Raw genomic sequence first — 27,626 nt, forward strand, 5'->3', positions numbered from 1 at the left:
GAGATCAAGCTTTGGCTTCCTTGTGAAACTCTTCACTGAGGTGAAGGGCTGGAAAGGGAAAAAATGTAGTATATTATGTCATAAAATGCAGGTATCTTGCACCTTTTTTAGAGCAGTTTAGCATGATTTTACACACAACTTAGCCCATACATGCCCATTTTTCTCTTTGTACAGAAGTATCTGGATTTTTCAAATTTTAGGTACTGCAGTGGTAATGGTTTGTGAGAGGATTCATCAGAAGAACCCTCCCATCTGATCTGTGATTCTTAAAGCCTCTTGGAAGGCAGAAAGAAGGATAAAGACAGAATAAGTACCATGTACCTGTATGTAAAAAAATGGTTCTTAAACACTCATTTTAGCTTTTTTTAAGTCTGTAAGTTTAGACTCCCAATTTTCTAGTTTTTCATGTTTTTATTCTTTACAGTGCCTTTTAATTTGAAAGCTTTGCTTTAAGGCAAGCTTAAACAGTTAATGTCTCAGTATGGAAATAATCAGTCCGTTGACAATTTAAAATGTTAAGGCAAAAGCCTATTGAGACTGTATGGTCACACTAAAATACTGTGGAGGAATCCTCTCCTTAACACACTTTAATTTTTAAAGCAGCTGAAAGACGTATGTGCATACTATCAACGTCTTCTCAAATGCATTTATTCTACTACTCCCACACAAAAGGTAGGGGAGGAGATCTTATTTAAAAACCATTACAAAGATATAACTGTTGAATCCAGGTTGCCAGAGAAATCATTTAAGAAGGAAAACCAGTGTCTCTCAACAATCAGATAATGCCATGGGGGATGGATGATTATCCATGAGATAATTTTGTTCCAGTGTATTCTAAATCTCAGCTGCTTTCGCTTCCAAACTCGGCACCTTGGGGTATGAGAGCTTATTATAGTTTATTCTCTAATATACATTCAAACCAAAACACTAGAGTATAAGCTAGCATTTTAAAAATGCTTCTTTTTTCCCCAGTCCTCTGTGTTGGTAGGTTGCATATTTTCTAAGACAAAACTGAGGGTCTTTAAATAACAAGAACATAACACTATAAAGAAGTTGCAGTTCCCATCAGATTCTTACTTCTGGGGATGACAACTCACAATATTGAAGTAGCCTTGATGCTGCAAGTCACCTCTGATTCTTCTTACTTAAGACTTTATTTAACAATCAGGCCAGGGTCAGACCTCTCTTTTTAGAGATAAGGGTGTTCTTGAAGGCGTAAGATGATGATTAGGTCTCTGCATCACAAATAATTCAAAACACTTGGACCCTCTTGAATCATCACAGAAGTCTGGCATCAGTATTTTAAAATAGATATATTTTAGAGTTTTTTTTCTCTAGGAAGAAAAAAGATTTACCATGTTGCAATTTCTTCATGATGATCTCAAAACTAATTGAGGAAGGGGGAAAGATTTTGCTGCCACAGACTTAACGTGGTTACAGCTTGGAAGCTTTCCTGTTTTTCAGAGCACTTTGCTGAGGGAACACAGAAATGCAGTCTGCCCTTTCTCTCAGACCTGGAGCTGTACTCAGTGGCTGCAGACAAGCTTCTTTGTTCTTTAACCCCCAACTGAACCAGGGGTGCGAATCTCACAAGCTGAAGCAGAACTCTCATCCTGCTTACTGGGTCAGCTTTTGCGAGAAGGGCAAAGTGAAAATAGTTTTTCAAAATCCAGACACCCGGGGGGAGTGTGGGAGGAGGGGGGGAGAGGTGCAATGGAATATGTAGTCTCTGTTTATTTGCAAGATCTGATGCGTGGTTTTTGCCCCTTTGGCACGTGTTCTTAGCTGCTGACAAAGAGCTGGAAAAAGGGAAATGCAGGGCAATTCTGCTATCCATGGCTTCAGCCATGACCTCTTAACTGCAGGACATGAACCCAGTGTCCTAGCTGAGTTCCTTGCAGCAAGCTGGGCTGTCATTCCTTCCACGAGGGTATTCCCACTGGCAAATGAGCTGTGGGATAACAGCTTGGTTATTTTATCCACATCTGCTTTAGCAGCAAGCAGAAAGTTGTTACCTTCTAGATGAGCACTAAAACTAGCTGGTTTAAAACAAGAAACCCACCACAAAACCAAAAGAAAAACCCAAACCTGCCCCTCCAATAAACCAAAACCAAATCAGAAAACTAAGTGCATGGAAATACTCTGAGCAAAGCTCAGCTTCATGAAAATCCACCTGTCAAGTTTATGTGCAAAATATCCTTTATTAGAAAATTCTTGTAGGCAGTGCTTGATAGATGGTATGTAGGGAACACAGACAACAACCTACTGTGCTGTTTTCTCTTTCTCTCTTCTTTTCTTTCTTTTTTTCTTTTCTTTTTTGTAATATTTAACAGCCTACAGCACAAGATTTAGTGCCATGGAAGCATGGGCTATTGAGAAAATATTTTATCAGTAGAGGCAACACAACTGTCAATTCCTGCAGAATTTATTCTCTGCTGTTTTTTGACTCCTGCTGTCCTTACAAAATTATTTTTCATTGAGTTCAATCACTCCCATCCTAAAATACCAACACTGACTGAAACCTGAGATCACAGTACAAGCACCTATCTTCTTTCCTATGAAACAGCAGTAAGGCTTTGATGTAACTTAACTAGAAAAAAATCAGAATGTTTTTAGTAAAAGATTGAAAAAAGGCAGTTTTGTTTTCCCTTATCAACTGTTTTTCTTATTTACTTTGAAGGTTGTTTTTGCACAGTTCTGGGAGAGATGGGTCTTTAGAGCAGCCAGCAAATCAGTGTTCAGGGGCAGAGGAGGAGCTATGAAATTAGAGGATGCTTTTTGTGATGACTTGTATGAAACTTGCAGTTCAAGGCTATGCTATTACAAGGGAAAGGGAATACATAAAGAGTTTTATTGGCTTGTCTTTCTTCCATCCACAGAGCAAAGAAAATGTGTGTGAATGTGTGTACATAAACAGCTATCTGCAGGCACTGAAAATAATAAGCAGCTGAGTTATGACAGTGACCTGCTTCACCAAAAATTATAGTTAAACACACATGAGGTGTGAGAGAGGGTTTTAAGAGATTTACCATCTCAAAAAGATGATGATAAGATAGCTGAATTAATTTTCTGATTTGAGATCTACAAGCTGAACTTAGAAGTGTACCAATTTGTTTATTTCACTACCAGGCGTGCTGAAATGGTCTGAAATGTTCGAGACTTGCCTATTTTAGTATTCATGTAGTTATCTTTATTGCATGATAATACAGTTTGACAAAGGAAAGTCCAAAAACTGGTGTAACTGATGCTACAATAATGGTGCACTCTGCTGCATACAGTGATGCTAAAGTTATGGAATAAATCCATTTAAATGCTCCAGGGAGACAAGCCCTTTGTCCTACTACCAGAGGTGGTATATTACTAAATAATACACCAGCATTTGGAAAAGTTCCATTGCCGGCTGCTTACATAAAATGACCTGTATAGGACGGAAACAGTATGCTATAACAATTAAATTATTTGCTTTTAGTGTTTTGGAAACTAGCAGCATCCTTCCACTAAGGAATGTGGTGCACAATCCACAAATTACTTGTTCTGTCCTCTCTCTAACATTGTTTAAGTTGGGGGAGGAAGGAAGGAAGGAAGGAAGGAAGGAAGGAAGAAAGGAAGGAAAAGCTTAACTTTCTCCAACTGTTCATAAACTGCAAGACAAGAAAAGCTGCAACCATATGTTAAAATTGTGTATTTCTCTGTTTATATGGGTTTTTCAGAATACATAAGGCAACCGATTTAAAAACATTTTCTCCAAGAAATCTGATCTGAATAATGAACCCTATGTGATTACAGGGAACAGATTTAAGTGCAAAGAGGTACACGCAGGAGATCTGTCAGAGGAGTGCTGTGAGTCCCATGAGGTGTGGCTCATTTATTTTTTGGCTGTGAGGCAATGTACAGTGCTACCAGACAGTAGATAGTTCCTCCTATTGTCAGAGCCATCGTGGTCCGATAGAGCATCTTATCTGGAACTCCTCGCTTCAGGTGTACTGGTAGCCCATCTGATCTCTGTGGGAAGAGTTGAAGGAGAAAACAAGCAAAAAAGAAATCAACACCAATACTGAGGTCATTAAGGAATATGCTACCTTGGTTAAATTAAGAGACTTCCAAGAGGGAAACCTCCTGACAATTAGGCTCACTACAACCAAGTGTATTATGTATGTTTTATCTAGCAAGACAAATGCGAAGGCAAGTTAATTTTGTTAGCCAAAGCTGTTAAGTGCAAGTGGAAAGAATATATCTTGAAATATTTCTCAAGAGGACCTGGATGGGAAAAGTGTCACTAACAACAGAATGTGGAAAGAGATGTATAAAAAATTATTCACCAAGTCAGACTGACACATTCCAAATGGAAGTGGCATGTAAGAGAGAAAAGGAAACATTATATAAAGCACATTCTTGATGCTTAAAAAAAACCTTAACTAATTTGTTTTAAGAAAAGTCCTACTACATTTAGAAATTGCATAGCTAACAAACTGGCTTTGAAAACTTTACTGTGCTACTCTTACACTGCACTGTAAACAGCTTCAGCAACATTCAAATTATTATACACAAAACAATAATGATTTGCTTTGTTCCTGCACATCTGCTTTAAGGCATACACTTGGATTCCCAGAAAGAAAGTGCTTCCAATAGTCAAAAAATAGAACAATTTCTGAAATCAGCAAAAAACAATGTTACTGCATTTATCCACTTTCAGTATTTAGCTCCTATACAAGGCACATACTGTGTAGTACAGTACAAGTACACAGGTTATACTGTACTTGACAGTTTCTTGACTAGACTTTACAGAATTTAGGTATTGTAGAATGGCAAAAGCTATGTTAAAATAAGGACAGATATGTCCCACTCTCCAGTTTAAGTTACTTTCAAAGTTGTCATTACCTGAAAAACTTTCTGTAGGTCTGACACCTTGTTTTTACCCAAGAAAGACTCAGCTGCTGGTAAATCTGAAGGAGGTTTACTTGTCCCAAAAATCAGAGCTGGGGATTCAGTAGGAACTAATGGTTTGAGTCCCTGCATAAATAAAGATTAAAATAACAAAGTATATCACACTTGCAAATGTACCAATTGTCACATTAGGCAGGCACACTGCCAGTCATTACAAGGATACATTACAAGGAGTATTTATCTGGTATGAAGACTTGTGACAATGACCTACAAACACATTGTTGGCCCACTGATATCTCAGTGACAACTTTGGGTCAGAGCTTAGCAAGGAAAATAGAAGCCTCCTTTCCAATTTCCTCATGGCATGAATTTATAGCTGTTATTTTTCTGTGCTGGTAGTTGGTCCAAATTACTGCTTCTATTTTGTACACAGACTATCTAGGACTCTCTCTGAGCAGTAGGATTAGGATCAAGAATCTCTGATGCTAGGGTCAGAGTGAGGAATGAACTCCACCTCCTGAATGCTGCCAACAGTAGCCATAAATAAATGTGCCTTAAATAATTAGGATGTATAGTTTGGGGATTCAAAAAAAGAAAAGGATGAGGATCATTTGGGTCATACAGAAGTTGTAAGTGGTGCTCAAGGCCCTTCAGAGACCCTGATACAGTGGTTATTTTATGCAGGTGTAACTATATCCTATAATTCAGATGCAACTATCAGATCCTTTAATTTCAGATGCAACTTCCCACACCTCAGTATACTCCCCATGAGCAGCACAGCTCAACTTCCTTTCGGTTCACATGGTTGTACTTTGCATTTGCCATAATTAGAAACTACATAATTCAGTTCTATGATTAAGGGCACAAAGTCACAGCCAACATGAGGTGGCCTCCTTGCCTTTATTACGCTAGTTAGATTTAACAGTTATGTCTAGACATGTGGCAGTGATGTTTTACATTATGGCTCTCAAAATAGCTGCAATTTTTTTTTTCCCTAACTTGCCACAGAAATTAAAAGCATTGTACAGTTAGTTTAATGCAACAGGTTTTTACTACAAACAGAAGCAGTCATGGGTCAAGTTAAGACTGCACTGAAATTCTGGTTTCTGTTCAAAGAACTAGTTGATGCATTTTGTATTGAAGAGAGCTGTCTGACAGTATCTGGAGCTGGAAGCAGACTGGCAATCTTTCTTTTGTGCCAGCCATAGACCAGATGTGTTTTCCATATGTAAATTCTCTGCTACAACAGGCACGTTCAGCAGAAAAAACGGGTTTCTCAGCTTCCCAAAATAGCCTATGGAATGGTCATCAGTGAAGATGTGGGTTCAGCTTCCCACTCTTCTAGTGCCTGAATGAATAGTAGAATCCATTTATGACCTTTCTGGTTATGTTTAGGAAGGCAGCAGCAAAACTGAAGTTTTTGGCACATTCAGTAACTACTGCCTTCCTCCTGAGCAGGCTTGCACAGAAGGTAAGCACTGAATTATTAAAGACCAGTGGCCAGTTCTGGCCACAGTGCTATGAAGGAAGCATTTAGGGAACTATTATTAGCCAGGGGAGGTTACTAACTATATATTCAAGGCTAAGTACCAGCTACAACAAAGGCCTTGAAGAAAGCCATTTTGGACAAGTATTTTTGTCTACAGGAACTTTGAGTAATTTATTAGATTTGTCTTTGAAAGTTGGTGATTTGACAGAAATAACTAAAGAACAGATGTTTATAACGAATGTGCAGGTGACTTTTCTCCAAAGCTTTTCTTGCCTTCTTTATTGTTAGTATCACAGCAAATGTGAAAATGCACATCTTTCCTCTGCTTTAGTTTCCAGTTCTGAATCTCCCCTTTGCCTTCACAAGAGCTCAGAGTTTTCAGGAGCAGTGCCATCTATTAACTACAACAGTTAGTAAATCACTGCAATTCCTGCTTGTTGTGCTCATATACTTTATTTCATGAGCTATCTGTACTGTGTAAATATTGAGCATTGGAATAAGGTGCAAACTACTTCCAACAGTTTCATGATAAAGATTCTTCTTTCATCATTTCTAAACTCAGGGATAGGAGGCAACGCCTATTATTTGTGATTAGCACTAAAACTCCTGCCTCTACAGGAGACTGGATGCAATATTCAGGGATTACTATAGTAATAGTTTAATCAGTGTCAACAGCTGTAGGTTACTGCATACTTTTTCAGCCTTTAGAAATAGATTCCTGTTCTGATAGTTGTAAGATCCCCTTCTGTAGGAGCCATAGCAGAGTCAGACCGGATTCAAGCGACAAACTTCATTGTGAAATCAACTGGAAGCAGTTCAGAAAACTCACATAATCATCAGTGTACTGGTGTAAATTACTTCCAAAGCAGCATGGTGCCACTTCAGAACATCACATAGCAATTTAAATAAAAAACACTGATGTAGCTCACTGGCTTCAGGAAAGAGTACAACACAACACATGCTGCAGAAGGGAGACAGTTCAGTTTGCTTAACCCTGACATAGCATTAATTAGGGTTCTTCACCCCAACATAAAATTTTGCTTGAATTCCATCCATGAATTGTGAGTCTTGGCCAACTCCAACCAAGCTCAGTTAAATTAGTGCAAATGCCTGCCTGTTCCAACTTGGTACTTGTCTGTGGTTATCGAGAGAAAGCGGCAAGTGCTTTATCTCACACCCAGCTTACTAAGCTTAGCATGATTGAAGAAATTCAGAGTGTAATGTAAAGGCTGAATTTCACTGCAGATCATTTTTAAGTAAGAACTGACACACCTTAAATGACCCTTGGTCACTGTATTTAACATTACTAAAACCATGGGTTTATTTAATGACATCAGTGTCTCACTACTCTCAGGATAGTACTGAGGAATTAATGCCTCTACACATTTGACCTATGCTTCATTAAAACAAAAAAAGTTATACATTGATAATTCCTCTTCTGATATTACAGTGTTAATCTTTCATTTCTAATCACTACGACATGATTTTTTTCAAATTCTTGGACAAAGTACAACAGATGTGGTTATGCAGCAGAGTCAACATCAGCTGATTTCATCAGCATGCTACAGCAGTGACTTTTTCAAATGCTGAAGTCATTGAAAGGTCAAGACATGTAGCTAATCCAAAAAAGCAAACAGAATTCTCTGCCTACCCTTCTGTAGAGTGTGTTTGTTTTCCTATCAGAGGTCTGAAGATCTTAGGACCCAACGTCTCTGTTGGTTGGCCGTGAGGGTCAAAGTTAAAACAAATTTACATCTTGCTAGTACAAATTTGCAAGTAAGATTTACATTTTCCTGACAGCAAAAAGAGTTAAGGATTTGGAACATAATTTAATGGAGATAGCACCACTCTTAATTTTTAAATGTAAGGGGAGTTGCTCAAACAGATCAGAGAATGAGAAAGGAGAGAAAACTGAGGTAAGGGCCAAGGAGAAAAGGGGAATGGGGAAGTTACTCTGAGAATCATTATTTCAGAACATGCATTGAAATAACTTTTATGAACCTACTGAACCTAGACACTTCTAAACTAAGTATCAGGTCCTTCACAGTAGAACACACCTCACTGTATAAGGTTAAATATATTTGTTATCACTAACACAAGGCTTTTAAGTAACATCACTTGAGTCTTTGTGCTGGGATGATGATTCAGAAACAGTGATTTTGTGTACATATTAAGCACCACCTAGGGCATAAAAGGTTACATATTATATATTCTCAACAAACTCTAAGCAATTCATCTTGGCTTAAATCAAAGTATCTGTGGGTCACAAGGGCTTTAAATAGCTACAAGCAAAATAAGTTGTATCAAGTGAAGATAGGGGAGTACAAGTAAATTTCTACTAAGATCATGTTCAGTAGAAGAACTAAGGAAAAGTTCATGTACTTGTCCTTATCTGACACCATTTGAAACTGATCCCACTGCTTGTACTTTAAACATAAGCTAACTCTTTGAATTAATATTTTTTATTGAATTTGTAATGGTTATGGCAGTCATTATCCTCCTAAATATGAGTAGTTTTTAAACTATTTCACTCCTCAACTAGCTAAGGAAGTTCCCTTTTATTCAAACAAGATAAATTGTTCAGACTACTTTATACAACTTTGTTAAATGCAAAATTAAGTCTTCTAAGAATGCTGAGATGCAAAGAAGAATATAGATTTCAAACTCATGGGTTTTTTTTGTTAGTATAAGCTGTTAGTTATGTTACTGTCAGCAAAAGAATTTCTGAAATACATTTGAACTGATATTTTGCTAGCCCACAGTAAACTTAAACCTGCAGCAAAACAGTACTCCATTGGGAAACACCAGAATGTAACAGCACAGAATAAAGGGAATTTATTATACTGCATATTTTACCAAGGAAAATTTGAATTTCAGAGTGTCTTCACTTGTCTAGAAACATCAAAATAAATAGAAGCATAAAAAGCAAACCACTTTACATGCTGAGCTATAGTTTTATTAAATGGAGCAATTAAATCAATAGGAAAAAAATTACTTTGTTTTAGACTTAACACCTACATACTCATGGGATTACCCTTATATTTCAACTGCTGTTTATTGAAAATAGTTTTAGCAGACTGATGTATCTAAATGTGCGACCTGGGAATTCAGTCAAACTTCAGGGGGGGAAAAAAAGGAAATTCTATGAAAAAGCTGGCTTAATAACACTGCAAAAAGGGACTGAAAGTTAACTTTTAAAAGTGTAACTTCCAGAAAGGAGGCTCTTTACTGTTTGTTTAGGCTTGAAGCCCTTTCCCATTCCTCCCCCAAGCCTTTGCTCTCTACTGTAGAAATGAAGTGTCAATGTTTATTCTTTGAACATGACTTTGACTAGAAGAGGTAAGAAGTGCCTAAGTCACTGCAATAATGCTGGATATATTGCTAATGAACAGACATACTAGAACATATTATTTATTCTCCTGTCTTCCCTTTTTCTTACACCTCTGTCCTCCAGTAGCTATCCAGAAAGCCTTCCAAAGTGATCAGGAAAGACGAGGACAAAAAAACATCTTGGGATGGAAACTGCCACTTCAGAAACTCTCTGTTACCTCAATGTTTACTTAAGATCCTAGGGTAATTCAGGATGGAAGGGCCCTCTAGTGCTCTTTAGCCTAGAGCAAGGTGACACCAAGGTTGCTGTGGGTTTTGTCTGGCCTGGCCTTGAAAGCCTCTGAGGACAGAGTGCACAACCCCCCTCCCTGGGCAGCTGCTCCACTGCCTGACTCTTCCCACCACCATCATCTCTTTCCTTCTAGCCAGTCTGAACCTCTCTTGTTGCAGTTTATGCTTCGTGTCTTTTGCCCTCCCACCATGGGCCACTGTGCAAAGCCTGGCTCAGCTGGCTGCTGACCTCTGCTGAACTTGCTCCAGTTGCCATTCCCACAGCAGGAGGCCCACAACTGGACACAGCACCTGGATGTGATCCAGTAAGCATCGAGCAGGGAAGAGTGTTGTTTTCCTCAACCAACAGCTCACAGGGTGATACAGCTGGCTTCCTGCCTGGCAGTATCTCCAGGGGTTCTACCACAGAGCTGCTGCCACCAGCCCATCAGTTGCCACCCTGTAACCATGCAGGGGCTCTTCCTTCCTACATGAGCAACTTTGCCTTTTTCCCATCATGAAGTTCACAGCATTCCTTTCAGATCATTCCCATCCTCTTCATATGTCCCTCTGAATGAATGGCAGCCCTACTTCAAACATTTTGGGGCCACGAGTGCCCTGGTGTCTTCTGTAAACTTTACAAGAGTGCACTCTATTGCCTGCTGTGGGGAACTGATAAAGTCCTCCAGCAACCTGCAGAATCCCACTTGTTACAGGGATCCTGGTGGAGTATGAACCATTAACCACTGTACTCAGTCTGGTCATCAAGTTCTCTTAACTTCAAAAAAATTTAAAAATAAAAAGCTCTGTAGTTGTTCTGGGCCCCTTGAAATAATCTGAGATTTTACAGCTGCTTAATACAATATTCTTGCATGCAGCAAATGACTGGATTTTCTAAGTAAAACTCTCACAGTCAAGAATACCCAGGAAAGCAGAACTGTAAAATAGGTTGCAAACAGAATTAACAGGCTAAGAATGAAATAAGAGTTGTGTATCTCAACAATCCACATTAGTCTACAAAAGAATGTAGTGACTTTAACTAATTTCAGTTACTTTTTATTAATGAATTTATTGGGAAAAAGACCAACCATAACTTTGATTCCGTGTGTGTGTGCACATGTATCTGCTTTTTTTCCTTAAGACTTGTATTTTTTAATGAGATGTTTGCTCTCTGGAGGCAGTTCTTTGAAAGGCTGATTTTTTAAAAAATCGTTTGTACAACTCTTAACCTCCAGATTATGTTTTTTTGTTGGCTCAGGTTTTTTTTTTAAGCTGTAAGAATTTATATTTTTCAAATTTTACTCAGAAAACTGAACACGGTGTAACAACCACGCTGCATTTGTCCCATGATAACATCACATTACAAATCTTCCTAATATTATTTAGGAATTTATGCTGATGTACAGAAAAGCAAACTATTTCTGTGATTTATTTTCACCAATATGCAACTCTCCATGTCTTGAAATGACTGATGTACTTGGGATTCATTGTCCCCTCACTCAGATTTGCTTTGCTCCTGCAGAATTAACCACGTACTTTACTACACAGTGTGAAAAGTGTAAGCTTATTTAATGCCACCTTTAACCTTTATACACTTACTAAGTTGGTGTCACACAGAGGAAAATTGAGTTTTCATTTTGAGTGAATTTGAGTTTCGTTGCGTTAAAATAACTTTTCTGGATTGGTGTCCTCCCTGGTAAGGGTTTTAATGCTTTCAGTACTTGGGGGTTTTTGTTGCATGCATGGACCAGAGAGTCCAGAGAGCAGTGTTGTTCCCATTTGCCAGCTGCAATTTACAGTACAATGTCCCATTCTGGGACCCTCGTTTCAGAAAGGACATTGAGGCACTGGGGCAGGTACAGAGAAGGGCAATGGAGCTGGGGAAGGGTCTGAAGCACGAGTCTGGTGAGGAGCAGCTGAGGGTGGTGAGGCCTGGAGAAAAGAAGGCTCAGGGGTGCTCACTCTCTACAGCTGCCTGAAAGGAGGCTGTAGCCAGGTGGGGGTCAGTCTGTTCTCCAAAGCAACTAAAGACAGAATGAGAAGAAATGGCCTCAAACTACGCCAGGGGAGGTTTAGTTTGGACATCAGCAGGAATTTCTTCACGGAAAGGGAGATTAGACATTGGGATGGGCTGCCCGGGGAGGTGGTGGAGTCACCGTCCCTGGAGGTGTTTAAGGAAAGACTGGACGTGGCACTCGGTGCCACGGTCCATCTGACAAAGAGGTGTTCGGCCACAGGCTGGACTGGATGACCTCGGAGGGCTTGTCCTGCCTAACTGATCCTGTGATTCGGTGATTTTAAACCCCGCCAGGCACTGCTCAACTCTGCGGCCGTCCTCTATGATGAAAGCGCGCTAATTTCTTGCTATAACCCTCAGTCCATCCCAAAACTGACGCAAAGGCTGCAGGGCTCAGCGCGGGGTCCCGTCCCGCCCAAGGTCACGCGAGGGGCCGGATACGTTCGGTGCCCGTGGGGGCGGCCGATCCCTCCCCGACTCAACAAACGCCCGCGACACCGCAGCGCCTACCCGGGTGTGGAGTGTTACCTGTGGGGTGTAGGCGGCGGCCGCCGTGGCCCCGACGAGGCGCTGCGCGAAGCTGCTGAACTTGTAGTACATGGTGGGCCGGGGGGCACCGGCTGCGACAGCTCGGCCGAAAGGACCCGCCCCGCCCCCAGCCGGCTTTTTGCGACGCCGTAACGTTCAAGGGCCCCACCAACTCGCAGGCGTCTCGCACGGCTGCCTGCGTGGGAAGCCGCAGAAAGATTGAGATTTAAAAAAAAAAAAAAAAGTCCGAAAAAATACAATATCCTGTGCCAAAGCAGTGCGAGCGCAGCTCTTCCAGGCACGCCTGCGGCTCCGAAAAAAGTGAGGTCGGTGGCAATTTTCAGTCAGGCAAAAATTGCGAGCCCCCTAAGCGGCGGGGCGGCAGCGGGAGGGACGGTGGGGGCGGGATAGCAGACGGGAGCGGGAGGGGCGGAGGGGGCGTGGCTCGCGCCAGCCAATCAGCGCAGGCGGGGGGCGAGGCCCCGCCCACACCGGGTGCCGGGGCGGGGGCGGGAGCGCGCGGGGCTCTCGCGCCCCCCCGGCCGGGCTCGCGCGCGCCTCACGGGGCGCGGGCGCTGCTGGGCGGGGAAGCGCCGCTGTGCTGGGCCGTGCGGGACGGGGACGCTGCCCGCAGAGTCCCGTTCGTTACCCGCTGTGCAACAAGCCCGTAACCGCAGGATCACTTAGGTGGGAAAAGACCTCCGGGAGCATCGCGTCCAACCTATGAGCGATCACCGCCGTGAACTAGACCGCGGCACCGAGTGCCACGTTCAGCCTTTCCTTAAACGCCTCCAGGGGTGGCGAGTCCACCACCTCCCCGGGCAGCGCTTTGCAGTGCCCAGTCGCTCTTGGGAAGGAATTCCAACCTAAACCTCCCCAGGCGCAGCTTGAGGTCATGTCCTCTCATCCTGCCGCTGGCTCCCTGGGAGGAGACCGGCCCTCACCTGGCTACAGCCTCCGTTTAGGGAACTGCAGGCTGACGAGGTCACCCGCGAGCCTCCCTTTCTTCTCCCTCAACACCTGCAGCTCCCGCGGCTGCTCTCATAGGACATGTGCTCCAGGCCCTTCCCCAGCTCCATTGCTCTTCTCTGGACACGCTCCAACACCTCAATGTCCTTCCTGGATTGAGGGGCTCAGACCTGGACACAGGACTCGATGTGTGGCCTCAGCAGTGCTGAGTACAGGGGAAGATCTCTTCCTTGTTCCTGCTAATCACGCTATTGCTGATACAACCATGCTGGAGAGAGAAATTGAATATTTATTTCAGCGTTGCACAAGCCTGGGTCCTCGGTGGTGTTCCATAAATCAAGGACACCAACTACCAAAACTTTTTACTTTGTACGTACTTTAGCAAACAAAGGCATTAATGTTAATTGGCTGGAAGTTACGTAGTTCACTTATTAATTAGTATTCCATTTTGTATTTGTCATTGATTTTCTTGTTTCCCATACTAATTTCACATACGTGTGCTCAGTCTTTCTCTTCTCTTGGGTCTGTGGCTTTCTTGAGTTGGTGGTCTGAGTCAGTGGTCGCCATCTCCCTCTCCCAGGATTACCTTTTACCCAGTCGGAGCTGATTCAGCACAGTTGCCAAGTGGTTTTCCTTATCTTGGGAGCATACAAAGATCAAACAACATCCTTTCTTAAGAAAATTTTTACATATTTCACATTTTGTAACAGATACAGTAGTGGTTTTGTTTTCTGGAACTAAATCGCTGTGTCTCCACTCCAACAAGTGATTCACATGTCTCTTATAGGGATTCCCTTCTCTCCTGCCATCTTCAGAAAACATCTGACATGTTTAAGTCATTGCATAAAATAGGGCTTTTGCTAAACAAAGCATCATAAACTGGGGGGATGTGATACAATGCTGCTTCTATTTGTGAATTTAGTGTTGCTGAGAAGTCAGCAGCCCCTCAGCTGCCATGGGACGCGGCGCAGCCTTGCCCTGCACAGAGCTCATGGGCCTGCAGTGTTCCTCAATCCCTCCGTGCCTGCCTTGGATGCCAGGCAGGTGCCATCTGGCATGCTGTTAGTGACCCAGAGCATCCTGCTGGGACAAGTTTAACAGCATGAATTCATGGCTGGAGTTTGTGCTGTGAATTGGCTAAGACTAAACATACTGAGGCCTGGCTGAAAAGGATCATTTGTTGGTAATGTTTAATCATTAGTGACCCCCACCAGTTAGATCATTGCCTATTGAGAGTCTTCAAAACATGCAGTTTTGAAGATATGTTTGCTATAAAAATATCTGTGGTCATGCACTCAGGGAAAACTATTAAAATCTGCTTTGCTTATAAACTGGGGGAAGATCTATTCATAGGAGATATTTTAGAAAGTAAAATACCCATATAAAATATGTGTGATATGATTTCTTTACCCACCCTTGTAACGCCTTCTACTTAGGTTTTAGAATTTGAGTTTGGGAGTGGCAAAAGGGAGCCTTGAGTTTTCTTGGATTTACTCCCTTTTGAACAGACACATCCAACACAGGATAGCCGCTGTTCAGTGTCAGGGGAGGCCCTTGGGACCCCTGCATTTCCATTTACTTGTGAGAGCTTGTGAGAGCAGGGCCATGCCTGGGTCTTTGCTGCACCAGTTCTTACCTGTGCCTGTTGCCCTGAAGGCAGGTTTTCTTCTTGGTGAAATTTCAAGCCCACAAACTCTGTCTGTGCTGTTCTCCTATTGAGAGAATCAGCTGGGTGCTCCCTACATGACACCCTGAGTCGGTGTTCTGGCTCTGGGTTAAGAACAATAACTGGAGAGGATATGTTATTTGCTCAGTAAGTAGAAAATTTATGGAAATATTTTGTAAATGTTACAGGAGGAATTGTGAAATCCCTGTAGCTTTTCAAGACTAGGCAGTATTAATGAACTGGAAGACGTGCTGCATAATTTATGGTTGAAAAGAATTTGCTAATCAGGATTCTATTTATTCCTGAGAAAAACAAACTAAAAGTGGTTTGATTACAAGTCTGCCTGTAATGGAGCAGAAGACCCTGAGGGTGTGGTCCACATTTTCTTTTAGAGTAGAATGATGTGAATCAGGGATAGGTTTGTGTGGTAGCAGTCCTGACCTTTTGAAATCCGTGGGATCTAGTTTATATTATAATGATTCTGGGCATATTTGTCTGCAGATGCACTACAGCATTTGCCAGAAGAAATAGGTGTGCCTGGTAAGCTCAGTCACTAAAACTGTGTTGTATTTTGTTCTTCTGCCTTTTTTTCCGGTATGGATGCATGCTCCAGTACCAGAAGAGCACGGGCTTGGTGGCAGGTCATGCCTTGAGATAGCACCATTGAATAACTAGTTCTTGCTTCATTGTTGCTCTTGAATCAAGTTCTTGAAAAGTCGTTCAATATTGACTGAAAGCCACAGAAAGAAAAGGTTTGTGCCCTGGAGCTCCAAGGAAGCTGTGAAAAACGTACGAATTTATCCTCTTTTTCAGTTAATCAATTTAAGTCTTGATGCTTAAAAGTAAGCTGTGAAACTTTGCTGCTGCAAGCTGTTGGAACAAAACCTAGGTGTGATCTCTCCCTTGTTTTAGTTCACAAAATTGAAGATGGGGAATTGTTTACCTTGCAAGAGAAATGCGTGGGAGGATGACATGAATAAAATTACAGTTACACATGGAGGTTCTGCTGTTGTTTGTGTACCATGGGAGCATGAGAACATTCCACATCCAAAAAAAAAAAAAAACATAGCATAAAGTCTTTCCTTTAAAGGAAAAAACTTGGTTTTGTCTTAGACTTCTGGTTCATCACTCGCTTTAGTCTCTAGACTTTTGCCAAGACTGCTTTGCTTATCAGGCTTGCTGACATAGTGGATAATCAGACAAGTAAAACTTGCTGCCATAGGAAGTTATTGGGGCAAAATGAGGCCGCTCACCCTGGAAGGGTTCAAAGAAAGATTGGGCATTTTTGAGGACCATAAAACTTCATACAGTTAACATAAACAAAATGTCCCAGAAGGAAAAGACTTCCTGCTTTGGTCTTTAACCTGAGGTCTCACTTTCAGACACTGAGACAAACAATTCATTTGGCAGTTGGACATCTGGTCTGTTAGGGACCAGTGTGGTATTGGCAGCAGCTAAGGAAGATAGGGTCCTGTAGTTTATTCCCTTTTTTCCAGATTTTTAAGATCACTGGTGTCATATGTGCAAGTTTGTTCCTGGAATAGCACTAAGATTATGTTTCAAGATTAGTAGATCTCTGAGAGTGAATGAAGGAAGCAGAGTACCTTGATCTTATTCTGCTTTTTTGTTGTTGTTGCTGTGATTGTTATATTTATTTTCTTTTTGAGGATAAAATAAACAAAAACCCAAAACCTTAATCAGTTGCTTAATGAACAAAACCTTCATATGCTGATCATTATTTCAGCACAGATGTCTGTAACTCAAATTCTGTCAATCTGCCCATGCAACTCTGTTCTTGAATTGCTGAGAACAACTGTGTGGGTGGACTTAGAACATAAAATTGCCATGTGCACTTATGTTTTGTTTATGCAGTACTCATTTTTAAGAGTACTAGGTTGGATTTGCTTAATATTTGCTTTGTGTGTGTGTATACATAATATTTACAAACCCCCAAACTAGGAGATGATCTCCAAGATAAACTATATTAATGCAACAGGCTGATATTGTAAACATGTTCCATTTGATTTATCAGCTGAAAGAAATAAATTAAATATATACACAGACTAATGTGGTAGTTACCTCTAAAACCTGTACCTGAATTTATTGGTGCTTTTTCACCCATATGTACTCCATACAGCAGAGATGACTGTTGGAAATGGGCTTCTATTGATGACTAAGAGATTTCTCTTGCATGGATCTATCAATACTGAAAATTAATAAAAATTGTAGAGTTTTTATTTTAAAATGGTAGTAGACTTAAAATATAAATATAAATTCAACTGAAGTTTTTACTGTGTAACTTTCTTGTGACAGAATTCTTGCCTTTTTCTTGAAGGAGATGGTATTAGGGAGGCAGCCATTTATATCTTCTCTATAAATTTAGAAATAATTCTGTGTTTCACTTCTGTTTCCTGGGCACTTCTTTGTCTTGTGATAAGGCTTCTACATGTGAAATACTTGATAGCAATTGTTGTTTACTAGCAATTTTGGCAATGAGGGCATTGTGTTCACTGTTGTATGATGGGGATCAGGAATCTTTTTTAAGGTGTTGAGTCTTATCTGGGGTTATCTACCTCTTGTTACATATATATAGTATTCTTTTCAGGTTCTCATGCAGAGCTTGCCTGAGAAAGTAAATGAAAGAATTGAAACCTTTATGATGTCATTATTGTACAGCCTGAAGAATGAATAACACTTCTGGGGCAGTAGGTTGTGTTTTTTATAGACAGTTTCTCTGCAGTTCTGTATTACCTGAATAAAGGCAGAATGGAAACTGTGAAAACAATGCTTTTTTCCAGGCAAGCCATTAAGTGTTCTTTTATCCTCAAGTTTCTGGATGTGAAAAGCATTAGAGGAACCTACTACAGTAAATATTGATTTTGATACTTTTCAGCTTTGTTGTCTCTACTTTTTTTTCCCCTTGATTTTCAGAATTGCAAAACCAAAGGTAACTTTTTCATCTGATTGAGACATTAATGTTGGCTGTCAGTAAAATAACAATTACCTAAAAGCCCTGTTCATTCTACTTTTGAGAAAGTAAATGCAAAATCCCCAGGCCCTGTGTCTATGGCTTATAACACTTCTCAGTTTTGAAATGCTGTACTGTAAAGCTGGGTATTTTGCCTCTTGCTGCTGACTTTGACACGGATAACCAGAGTTCAAACTTTCTGTATGCGTCCTTTCTGCTGCAACACATTTTCTTCTTTTATAACCAGTAGGGAAAGCTCATGATTGCAGTACCTTATTCCTGAACTTTTCCTTTAAACACTGTATGCATAGTGAAATAGGTTCCCAAATAAAATGAGTGCTATCTCTGGACACTGAGAGGTAAAATGCACCTTTGAGGTTTTCTGTTTTCACAATACTACCAAAGTCTTCTTTCCTCTCTTCCTTTTCCCTGCCTGGGCTGTAAGCATTTCTCTCTCAAATAATCTACAGTCCACAGCAAAAGTTTCTTTTACTCAGATATGTTATAGATACTGGAGGAAAATGCACTATCCTTGTATTTAATTTCTTCTTGTGAGCATTTTCATGTGCAAATTCACAGACTGGAGTCCAGAGAAAACCACATCCTTAGTGCAGTTTTGTAACAAACTTTCCAGAATAAGGCAAGATTATGTTATAGACAAAAAGCCAAATCAACAGAAACCTCCCTTGTGATTGTGTTAGAGGAAATGTTCTGTACAAATGTGTCATTTGAAACAGATCAATAGAAAGGTGTTGTGATGGGCTGGAGGAAGATCCCATGCAGTGTTTCTTAGTATTAACAACTAAAATACAGTTGGACTGGAACTGCACAGGACAGTTTATGCCAGGGGGCTTGGGTGGAATACCTTAGTCTTTTGCTTTCGTGGCCCAGTGCCCACTTGTCAGTCATACTTAATTTTAGTTGTTATCAGTTGTATTTCAGAACCAGCTATATTTGGACTTAATCTACCCTTTTCCAACAATGAAACTGCTCTGTATTTACTCTAGCAGTTCCTTGGAGAAGGAATTAATCAATGAACATGTAGGCTTGCCAACACCAGCTGCTCAAAAATAATGAAATTGGGGTTTAAAAATTTGTTAGTTTATTAATATTTTAGTACATGATCATGTTTTACCACTTCTCTGGCACATCTCAGGATATAAGGAACATGCATAGATGAAAGTCGCCTTTCACATGATGAGTTTTAGTAACAATTTTCGTAAGTAATAAATGTCAAAATTGGAAACTTCTGTTTTGGAATGTCCTGAAGACATAAACTGTTAGAGCTCCCCCCTCAAATTAGGGCAAAGTGATCTCTTGGTTCGTGCTGAGGCAATACTCTTTGATAGAATGCAATGACTTCATGCTGTTCAGGAAGAAGCAAGAATAACAGAAGTTTTTCCACCAGAGGATCAGTGTTTCATACCAATTCACCAGCTGGTGCCATCAAGTAGCAGCACTTTACACCTAAGCATCTTTGTGAGAGCACTAGCTACGTCTTGTAAAATGTTTTGGTTGTATTTTAGCTAAGCATGTGTCTAAGATGCAGAGCCAAAGCCAGGGTTGCTCCTGGACACAGTTTTCCATGGGAAGGAAACTCTTACAGCCTTTGGCTGAGTCTCTAAATGCATGAATAGGAAACCAGGACCTTGCAGTGTGTCAGGGCCAGTCAGGCAAGAAACAGCCCAAGAAAAGTCTGGACCTGCAACTCTGCTGAAATGTCTGCAGTTTTATGGATCTAAAAATGTAAAACAAAAGTTGTCCAGTGTGTTAGAGAGGGGAAACTGAAGTATAAGGAGCAAAGGGAGAAATTTTCTCCAGATGTATTCAGCAGAGAAGATTCAATCAGAAATATGCTTTTGGAGTGAAGCTCCAAGTCATACTTGTGCTTTGGTTTGTATCCCTGAGGAGGCTTGGAGCTCACAAATGGGGTATCATTTTGGATGAAGCTGGGCTTCCTGGTTAGCTGTAAGATGCACTTAAGTAACACAATGTGCTCCAGATGGTGTGGGTCTCAGGTTCTCAGCATCATCTCTTTCATTCTGCACATCGCTCCTCTTCTGTCCACTGTTTCCAGCAGTAAATACAGCCTAGTAAATTGTGGAAGATGGGATGTGAGGATGGAGTTTCTAGATCCTAATACCTGCCTAGAATCCCATTCACAGCTACTACCTATAAGCTCTTCTTCCAAGTACTGCCGTGGGATAAAGCCATTCAGAGCTGGCTGAGCTATCACTCTGCTCAGGCAAAGGGTCTATCTTGGCTCAGATTTTTTGTCAGCAGCCTACATTCTAAGAGGTTTCTATTTGACTATTCACAAACAAAAAGACATACTTAAATTTAGTAGTACCAGTGTCAGTTTTCTGGTTAGTTGATAAACCTTTCTGATAGAAAACATTCTTTATTTATGAATCGTTTAGCTCATCAGACATAACATAAAAATAGATTTCTGCCATGAGATCAGTGTCTCCTGCATTGAAAATAATGCACGGCTTTGATGACATTTATTTTTGAGGATTGTATTCTGCCAGCAGCAGGAACCATTACCCTATGACATCTTTCAACTAACAGCCTCCTAATTATCTTTCCCACAGCATCCTGTAGTCTCGCTGACATTCTGTAAGCATGTCACTTTTATGGAGTAGTCTCTTCAGATGGTAGTGTAACTCAGGCCTGTTTCAGGAAGCCTTGAAGGTGTTGTGATGTGTCTCCCCTTTGCCTTGCCACATGATCAATGATGGGTTTTCCTTTTTAAATACTCTGTCTGTGTATACCTGTCTGTGCTTTCCTACTGCCATCAGCATAGGGATACTGTAAAACTGGGAGAACAAGCAGACAAAAGAACTATCTACCTCCTTATCACAGCATTTCCCTGCACAGGAGAAGTTCAGAAGATTAGGTAACAGCGTGGGAGAACACTGGTAAACTCCCATGTGAGGGAAAGAGGGAAGCTCAGTAACAGCTCTGCTGGGAAGAGGACTGAAGTGTGCTGGAGTGAGTAGAGTAACAGCAGGGAAAGCTGAAAAGAACTGTTCCTGAGCCAAGTCCTTGCACACATTAAAGGGTTGGATAGTTGCAGAAATAGGGAGCCCTCCAAGTAAATGCTGCCGGCAACATCTGCCTCTGCATTGTGCAGGAACTTTTCTTTGGCAGAACACACACAGCCTTAGAGAGCCTATAGATAGATCGGGGTTCTTCATACTGTGCTTTGCATCTCTGTTTATAGTTTCCTCCCAAGGAAGACACGACCTGGGTGAGTGCAGATCTCTGTAGGTGGATGGAAGCACTTGCTGACCACACAACATCTGAGTAAAAATTTTCCTGGAAATGTGTCTTTTGACAATATCCTCCCTCCTAAAGATTTTTCACAGTAAATTTTGCTGAACCATATCTGGCTCCCTTGTCTTGCGTAGGTTCTGTGATGGCAATTGCTCACGGAGAGTTTCATTTGGCTCCATATGTAGCAACCTAGGCTTTTAAAATGGGAAAATCTGAGTTCTGTTTTCACAGGGAATATCAGAGCTTGCAGTACCATTGGTGGGGCAGGCATATTCTTTTTAGAGTGCTGTATCCTATTCTACAGCCCTGAGGGAACTGAAAAGGAGTGGTGAGGAGGTGTAGAAATAGAGATTTGGCACCATGATTTTACATGCTTTTTGCTTTACATACTCTTGATTGTTTCCCCTTCTGACAGTTCTCTTTTGCAGATTTTGCAGTGTGGATCTGATGTGATTATGCTTTCCTGAAGGATTCCCCATCTTCTTTAGGCTACAATGTTTGTTGCTCACTGTTCAAAGGCAGAAGGGAAATGCATCTATGTGTCCTCAGAATTGCTAGAAGTGCCACTTTGACTCCATTAAATTGCTTGTCCTAGATCCAGTTGCCACCAAAGAAACGGTGTGAAATGATTACAATTTGAACCTACAAACTCAATCTTCCTAACACTCGCTAAACACTTGCCTTGTAATTGCAGAGATTACACTAACATAATAGGAACCCAATTACTACAAGTTCTTTCTTTGGTTTCACAGGTTATTGAATTAATAGAACCATGTTAGGAGGGCTTTAGGGACAAATGAACTGAGATGAGCTCAGCTGTTTGGAGCATGGTGCTAATAACCAAGATTGTGGGTTTGATCCCTGTGTGGCCCATTCACTTAAGAGCCGGACTTTCTGATCCTTGTGGGTCCCTTCCAACTCAGCATATTCTGTGATTCTGTGATAAGTAATGAGATTACATGCCTGCCTTACAAGAAAGTGTCATGGGTAGAGACAAGGGAAACAGTCTCGAAATGCTATTAAAAGTATTTTATTTGAGATCCCATATACTTTCAGTGTAATCTAATAGCTGATATTGATTCACACATAGACCAGTTTGACCTTTAGGACAATACCTATGTGTGTTCCCTTTTGCTACTTTTTGCATGACTGTAGTCTTGAAGTTTAAAAAACTTTCTTAAAGCTGGTTAAAAAAAAAAGGAACCATAAAATATGATTCGCACATCTCATAGATAAGGAGAAAACAAAAGACCTAGTAGAGAGTTTATGGATTATTGATGACTACTGGTAAATAACTGCAGGTTTTTACAATGGACTTGACCAATTTTTCCTCTGAACTGTAACATTCAAGCTGGCTGTCTTTTCATTCAGGAGAACTGTATCTCTCATTTGAGCAGTGAAAACTGTAGTGCTTATCTTCTTGCTCCAGTCTCCCAGAAAATTTGTATTGTTTTAGCTGGGCTTTTGTTTCATGCTCTTTTTGAAAAGCAAAATAGTAACTATTGTTTGTAGTATATTCTTCTTTAAAATAGTAGGAGAAAATGAATAAGGATGTCACTTTGGAACCCAAGTTACAGAGCTGAACACAGGAGCATTTGCTGCATGTGTTACTGACAGCCTTGGAGCACGAGGAGTCAGCTGACATGGTGCTGGCCACAGCTTCAGTCTGTGTCAGCAGCAAAAGGTTGTGTTTAGGGTAGCAGCTCTCATGATTAAAGGCAGGGTAGGGACTCTCCATGCTGAGATGGCACACTTTCATGGGAGTTTCCAGTGGTTGTCTCTGAAAGGAAAGAACGTGACTTTTGGGGAGGTTTTAAGTCAAAGCCCTCTGTATAATTTTGTGTGTATTTTGAACTGTTGCCTGCAGAATTCAGTCCCTGGGACCACCCCTAGTGTGGATGCCTTATGCTTTCTGGTAATCATTAGCACTCCACAGAAAGGGAAGCAAGTGCTGAGTGGCACAAGACAGTGCCAGAGTCTCTCTTATTCTACTGATCCAAGAGGCTGTGTCTGCATGGAGACACATTCGGAAAACATTTAGAGGGAAGTAGTAAATCATAAATGTTGGTGATACAAGTTGTTGTCACAGTGTGTAATCCAAAGAAAGGGGTCAAAAGTTTTCTTTTTAGCAAAGTAGGCAGGTATTAGTTGGTTTACACTTGCCATGCATGAGTGGCCCGGGGAACTGCTTTTTAGCACAGGTCCTTGAGGGACAGGATGCTTGATTTAAATAAGAATGTGCCTATAGAGATGAAGGTAGGAGAGCAAAGAAGGGGCAGGATGTGATAGCAGATACGTGGGCTGGCACTGTGTTTTAGTAATACTTGGTGCCAGCACAGAAGCCTGCTGGTGTGGCTGGCAGCAGAAAGAAAATGGGGCAGCTAGGAAAGGGTAAAAACCAAAGGGGAAAGAAACGGGATGGAAAGTGAGTCACTTAGAAGGGACTTCATTGCACAGAGCCTTTTGCATTGTTTGGTTTAATTTTTTTAACCTCTCCCTATCCATCTGCCTTACTTCCTTTTTTCATTAGTCTTCCACCTGCTCTCCATAATATTCCTGTAGTTCGCATGACAATCCTGAATTCTAAATAGGGCTAAGTCTCCAAACAGGGAACATAAATATAGTAAGTCTCCTTACAGATATTAAACTGGTTTCTTCAATACAGCAGTGAAAGCCTAAGAGTTTCCAAGACTGGTAGTTGCTTCCAGCATGACTCTATTACATGCTGGTGGAAGTGGAATAGCCACTTAAAGTGTTCTGTCCTAGCCTGGCCAGTTTGTTTTACAGCTTCTTGGTAGAAACAGCAGTTTAGAGTAATCAATCAAAAAAGCAAAGAAGTGCAAATCTGCAAGTGCAACATCCCGTTGGTAATGCAGCTCTCAAGTCCACCCTGTTGGCAGAATCAGGTGGCCAAAAGCAGATAGGTGTTCCTTACTGCAGAGTTGAGAAGGGATTTGGATGGCACCAGGATAAGACTCTGGACCAAGGATGGAATGAGGATGATTTAGACTATTTTGTATTCTTTGTAAGAGCTTTGCTTTGCATGACTGTTTTTTTCCCATTATATGTGACATTTACTGTGGAGGAGGAGAGAGCTTCTTGTCCTACACTGACACAGAGAAATGTATGGATATTTATTCTAAGCTATGTAATGTGAACTGCATTTCAAATGTGAATGAGACAGTCTGTATGAAGAGAAGGCAAAGGTAACAGCAGCCTCAGCCTGTGGATGTTAATATTTAACCTTAATGCTTCTTGAGTGAGGATTAGGTGAAAGCAGAAGGAGAAAGGTGTAAGAAAACAACATAGAGATGCTGAAGATGGAGTCTGCTTTAAAGAGGGGAGCAGATGAGTTCATGGTCCTTGGTCTTGTGTTGAGGGCAACTTGGTATTTACATTCAAGACTTTGTCTTCCATAACCCAGATGACAAACAGATTTTCTAAAACAAAACAAAATTCATCTTAGCTGAATTTCATTCAGTGCTGGTTACCTGGCTCCCTTGGAGAAGATTTTTCCTTTTAGACATACCTGGTTTTTAAGCCTCTTTAGTCAATGGAGAACAAAAGGCTGCTGTGACCTATAGGCTGAGTTTCTATCAGAGAACCAAAGAGGTAAAGGCACTGCACCCAAAGGCAGAGATACTCCAGGAATCCATATAAATTTGAGAGCTATGAGCAAGAATATCTGGCTGGAATCCAGATTTGTATTTATTTTAATTTAAGTAGTTTTGTTAGTGCTGCCTTTCTTTTCAGTAAGCCTCTGCATGACTATACTTAGTGATTACATTGTTTGGATTGTTTTTCTCTTTTATCTTTAATGGCATGTGTACAATAGCATCCTTTTATAGCATCAAGGATTCAAGATGCTATCCTAATAAATGGTCCCAATTTTACTCATTCATAACATCCCATCAAATGTCATCAAATTCAAATATTAAACCCTAATGACAAAAATCCTGGTTGGACACTGTGCTGCCTTGGCACAGCCAGTGCAGCTGACAAGGCCTTTAGCAATGTAGAAAAAACTGCCTTCTAAGTGCTGCATTCTCTGGGAGGCTCTCTGAATTGAGGAGAAAAAAAAAAGAATTTCAACACTTAGTACTTAACAGTATATCAGGCTCAATAGATAAGCTACACTCATGCTCCCAAGAAATGCTCTTTCTTTCTTGCACTGTTACCTGCTTTGAATCGTGTTCCAGTATTGAATTGTAAGGTTTTTGGGAATAGCATTGCAATTTTTATCTGTAGCTGTAGAGTCCTTAGTACAACAGAAAACTGGTCCTCTCTGTGGCTCCTGGTTACTACAATATTGGTAGTGCAAAGAGCAGTGCAAAAAATATAAAAGCAGAAGTGGAGGATTGCTGGAGTGCATGGGAAAGAATTCCAATATTGAAGTTCTAGATTTCCTGGATTTTAATGATCTTCTTTAGTGTTTTCTTTTCAAAAGTCTTATGGCAACACACATGTATAAAATGTTCCCCAAGGCAGAAAGAATCAATCTTATTTGGGGGAGTTCTGTGCATTTTACATTTTGTATCTCAAATTGATGGAAGGTGCAAGTGCTGAGCATATCTGCAAAACAGTAACTGTGTTTAAACATTAAAAAAACCCTTCTGCTTCCAAATGTTTTAGAAGTCCTTTGAGGAAAAACACTTCTAAAACATACTTCTATGACTATGTGGACATCTGCTTTACTTCTTCTGTTTCTTTGCTGACTGATTTTATGTAAAACATTTAAAACTAATAAATAACAGAACTAAAATTGCTCATGGTTTCTAAATGAAAAGTCTGTTCATTCTCATAATAATGCAGAGGATTGATACCAGAATAGTTTGTAATGCAGTGATCTCTTAAAATATTCAACCTTTTCTTTTTACAAGAACACTCGTTGTGAAGTACTTTTTTGTGGAAGTACTTTTGAAATGGCTGCATTTAAAGCATCAAGAGAGTATCTCAGATCCATTCACAGGAATGCAAGGATTGCACTGCTGAAATCTCTGGTTGTGTTGACATTCCAGAATTTATACTGTGTTGATGTTTGGGGTTTTTTTTAATATAAAAAAACGCAAAATCAGTGAACTTGAAGCCAAATTCAGTAAATTTTTCAGGATTTGTTTTTAAAAATAATGTCTGAGGAATAAAATATGTGTTACATGGCTGCTTTTCATTTTGTTTTGACAGTTCTACAGTCCATAATTATGACAGATCTTCATATCTTACTGAAGAATAACCCTGTGGATGTTTAATTTTAATTTTTGCTTCAGACTTCTGGATCAAATATTCAAAGTTTATATTGATTAAAATTCCTGGGTTCTAAATGGCAGACTTCTCAGTAGCCAAAAACTGTTAAAGGAAGAAGTTTTTGCAGAGGTACAGTACCAATATGAATAGCCACAGAATTCACTTGTTTAAAAGAACACGTTTTATAAACATTTGTGTTTTGACCACTAGTCCATGAAATATAGCAACAAGACCAGCAAATTTTATTACATTATCTATCTAAATCTGTATTCACATACCCCCCCCCCCATTTATTACCTTTTCAAATTACAGAGTACATTTTTCTTTACAGAAAACCAGACAATATATAAAATGAGGGATCTATGAAATTATAAACCTTTGCGTTTGTAAAGAATAAAGGACTCTAAAAAGCGTAGTTGCAAACATTCAAATTTTATTGATTTGACCACAGATTCATCTTCCGTGCTCTTAACATTTGTTGTCAAGCAGATTGTCTGTCATGGTTGCTCATTGTGCAGCTTGTTGATGCTTAACCTGTCTGTCATCTGAAACACACTCCCTAATTTGTGTTGAATGTTTTTACTATGAAACCAGTGTCTTGTTATTTTTCCATGTGGGCTGGGCCAGCTCTTTGGCTACTGGAAGCTGTTACAGCTCTAGCAAAGCTGGAAGACTTTTCACACTAAGTCTCTGTATTTTAAACAGGGATTTGTTTTAGGTAGCAAGTTTAACTATCATCACGTATCCTGACCTGCATGTTTGCTTTTACAGACAAGTAACAGAAAATGAGAGCCAGTTTCCTTTTTTAGAATCAGTGAAAACTTTTTAATAAAGCAGCATCTTTCTTTGCTATGCATAGCTTATTTAACTTTCCAGCAAGTGTCTCCTTAGCAGCTCATCTGAAATAATAATTCTAAAATTTCAAGTGATCCTGAACATCTTAGGTGAGATAAAATTCAGAGCACAGCAGACCTTGTTCGTTATG

General features: G+C 40.5%; 1 protein-coding gene and 1 long non-coding RNA gene across 6 annotated transcripts in view; one reads left to right on the forward strand and one right to left on the reverse strand.

The window, feature by feature from the left end:
- Positions 1 to 27,626, forward strand: part of LOC138107876 (uncharacterized) — a 100,153-nt gene that overhangs the window by 59,445 nt on the left and 13,082 nt on the right. The window contains exon 2 of one of the 4 annotated variants that reach the window (XR_011149745.1): positions 26,582 to 26,770. The exons of the other annotated variants lie outside the window; for them this stretch is intronic. This is a non-coding gene — a long non-coding RNA (uncharacterized lncRNA). The remainder of the gene's footprint in view (positions 1 to 26,581; positions 26,771 to 27,626) is intronic. 4 annotated transcript variants of the gene reach the window in all.
- Positions 3,672 to 12,654, reverse strand: COX7A2L (cytochrome c oxidase subunit 7A2 like). Of its 2 annotated transcripts, XM_069009693.1 has the most exons (3): positions 12,519 to 12,654; positions 4,879 to 5,010; positions 3,672 to 4,002 (listed from the first exon to the last, which is right to left on the reverse strand). In XM_069009693.1, the coding sequence occupies exons 1-3, from the start codon at positions 12,588 to 12,590 to the stop codon at positions 3,862 to 3,864; spliced, it is 345 nt and encodes a 114-aa protein (XP_068865794.1). In that variant the 5' UTR covers positions 12,591 to 12,654; the 3' UTR covers positions 3,672 to 3,861. The 2 variants fall into 2 exon arrangements, with proteins under 2 accessions (XP_068865794.1, XP_068865795.1); XM_069009694.1 differs by lacking the exon at positions 4,879 to 5,010 and having other exon boundaries at positions 12,519 to 12,651.

Source organism: Aphelocoma coerulescens, chromosome 3, assembly GCF_041296385.1.
Source record: "Aphelocoma coerulescens isolate FSJ_1873_10779 chromosome 3, UR_Acoe_1.0, whole genome shotgun sequence".
NCBI lineage: Eukaryota > Metazoa > Chordata > Aves > Passeriformes > Corvidae > Aphelocoma > Aphelocoma coerulescens.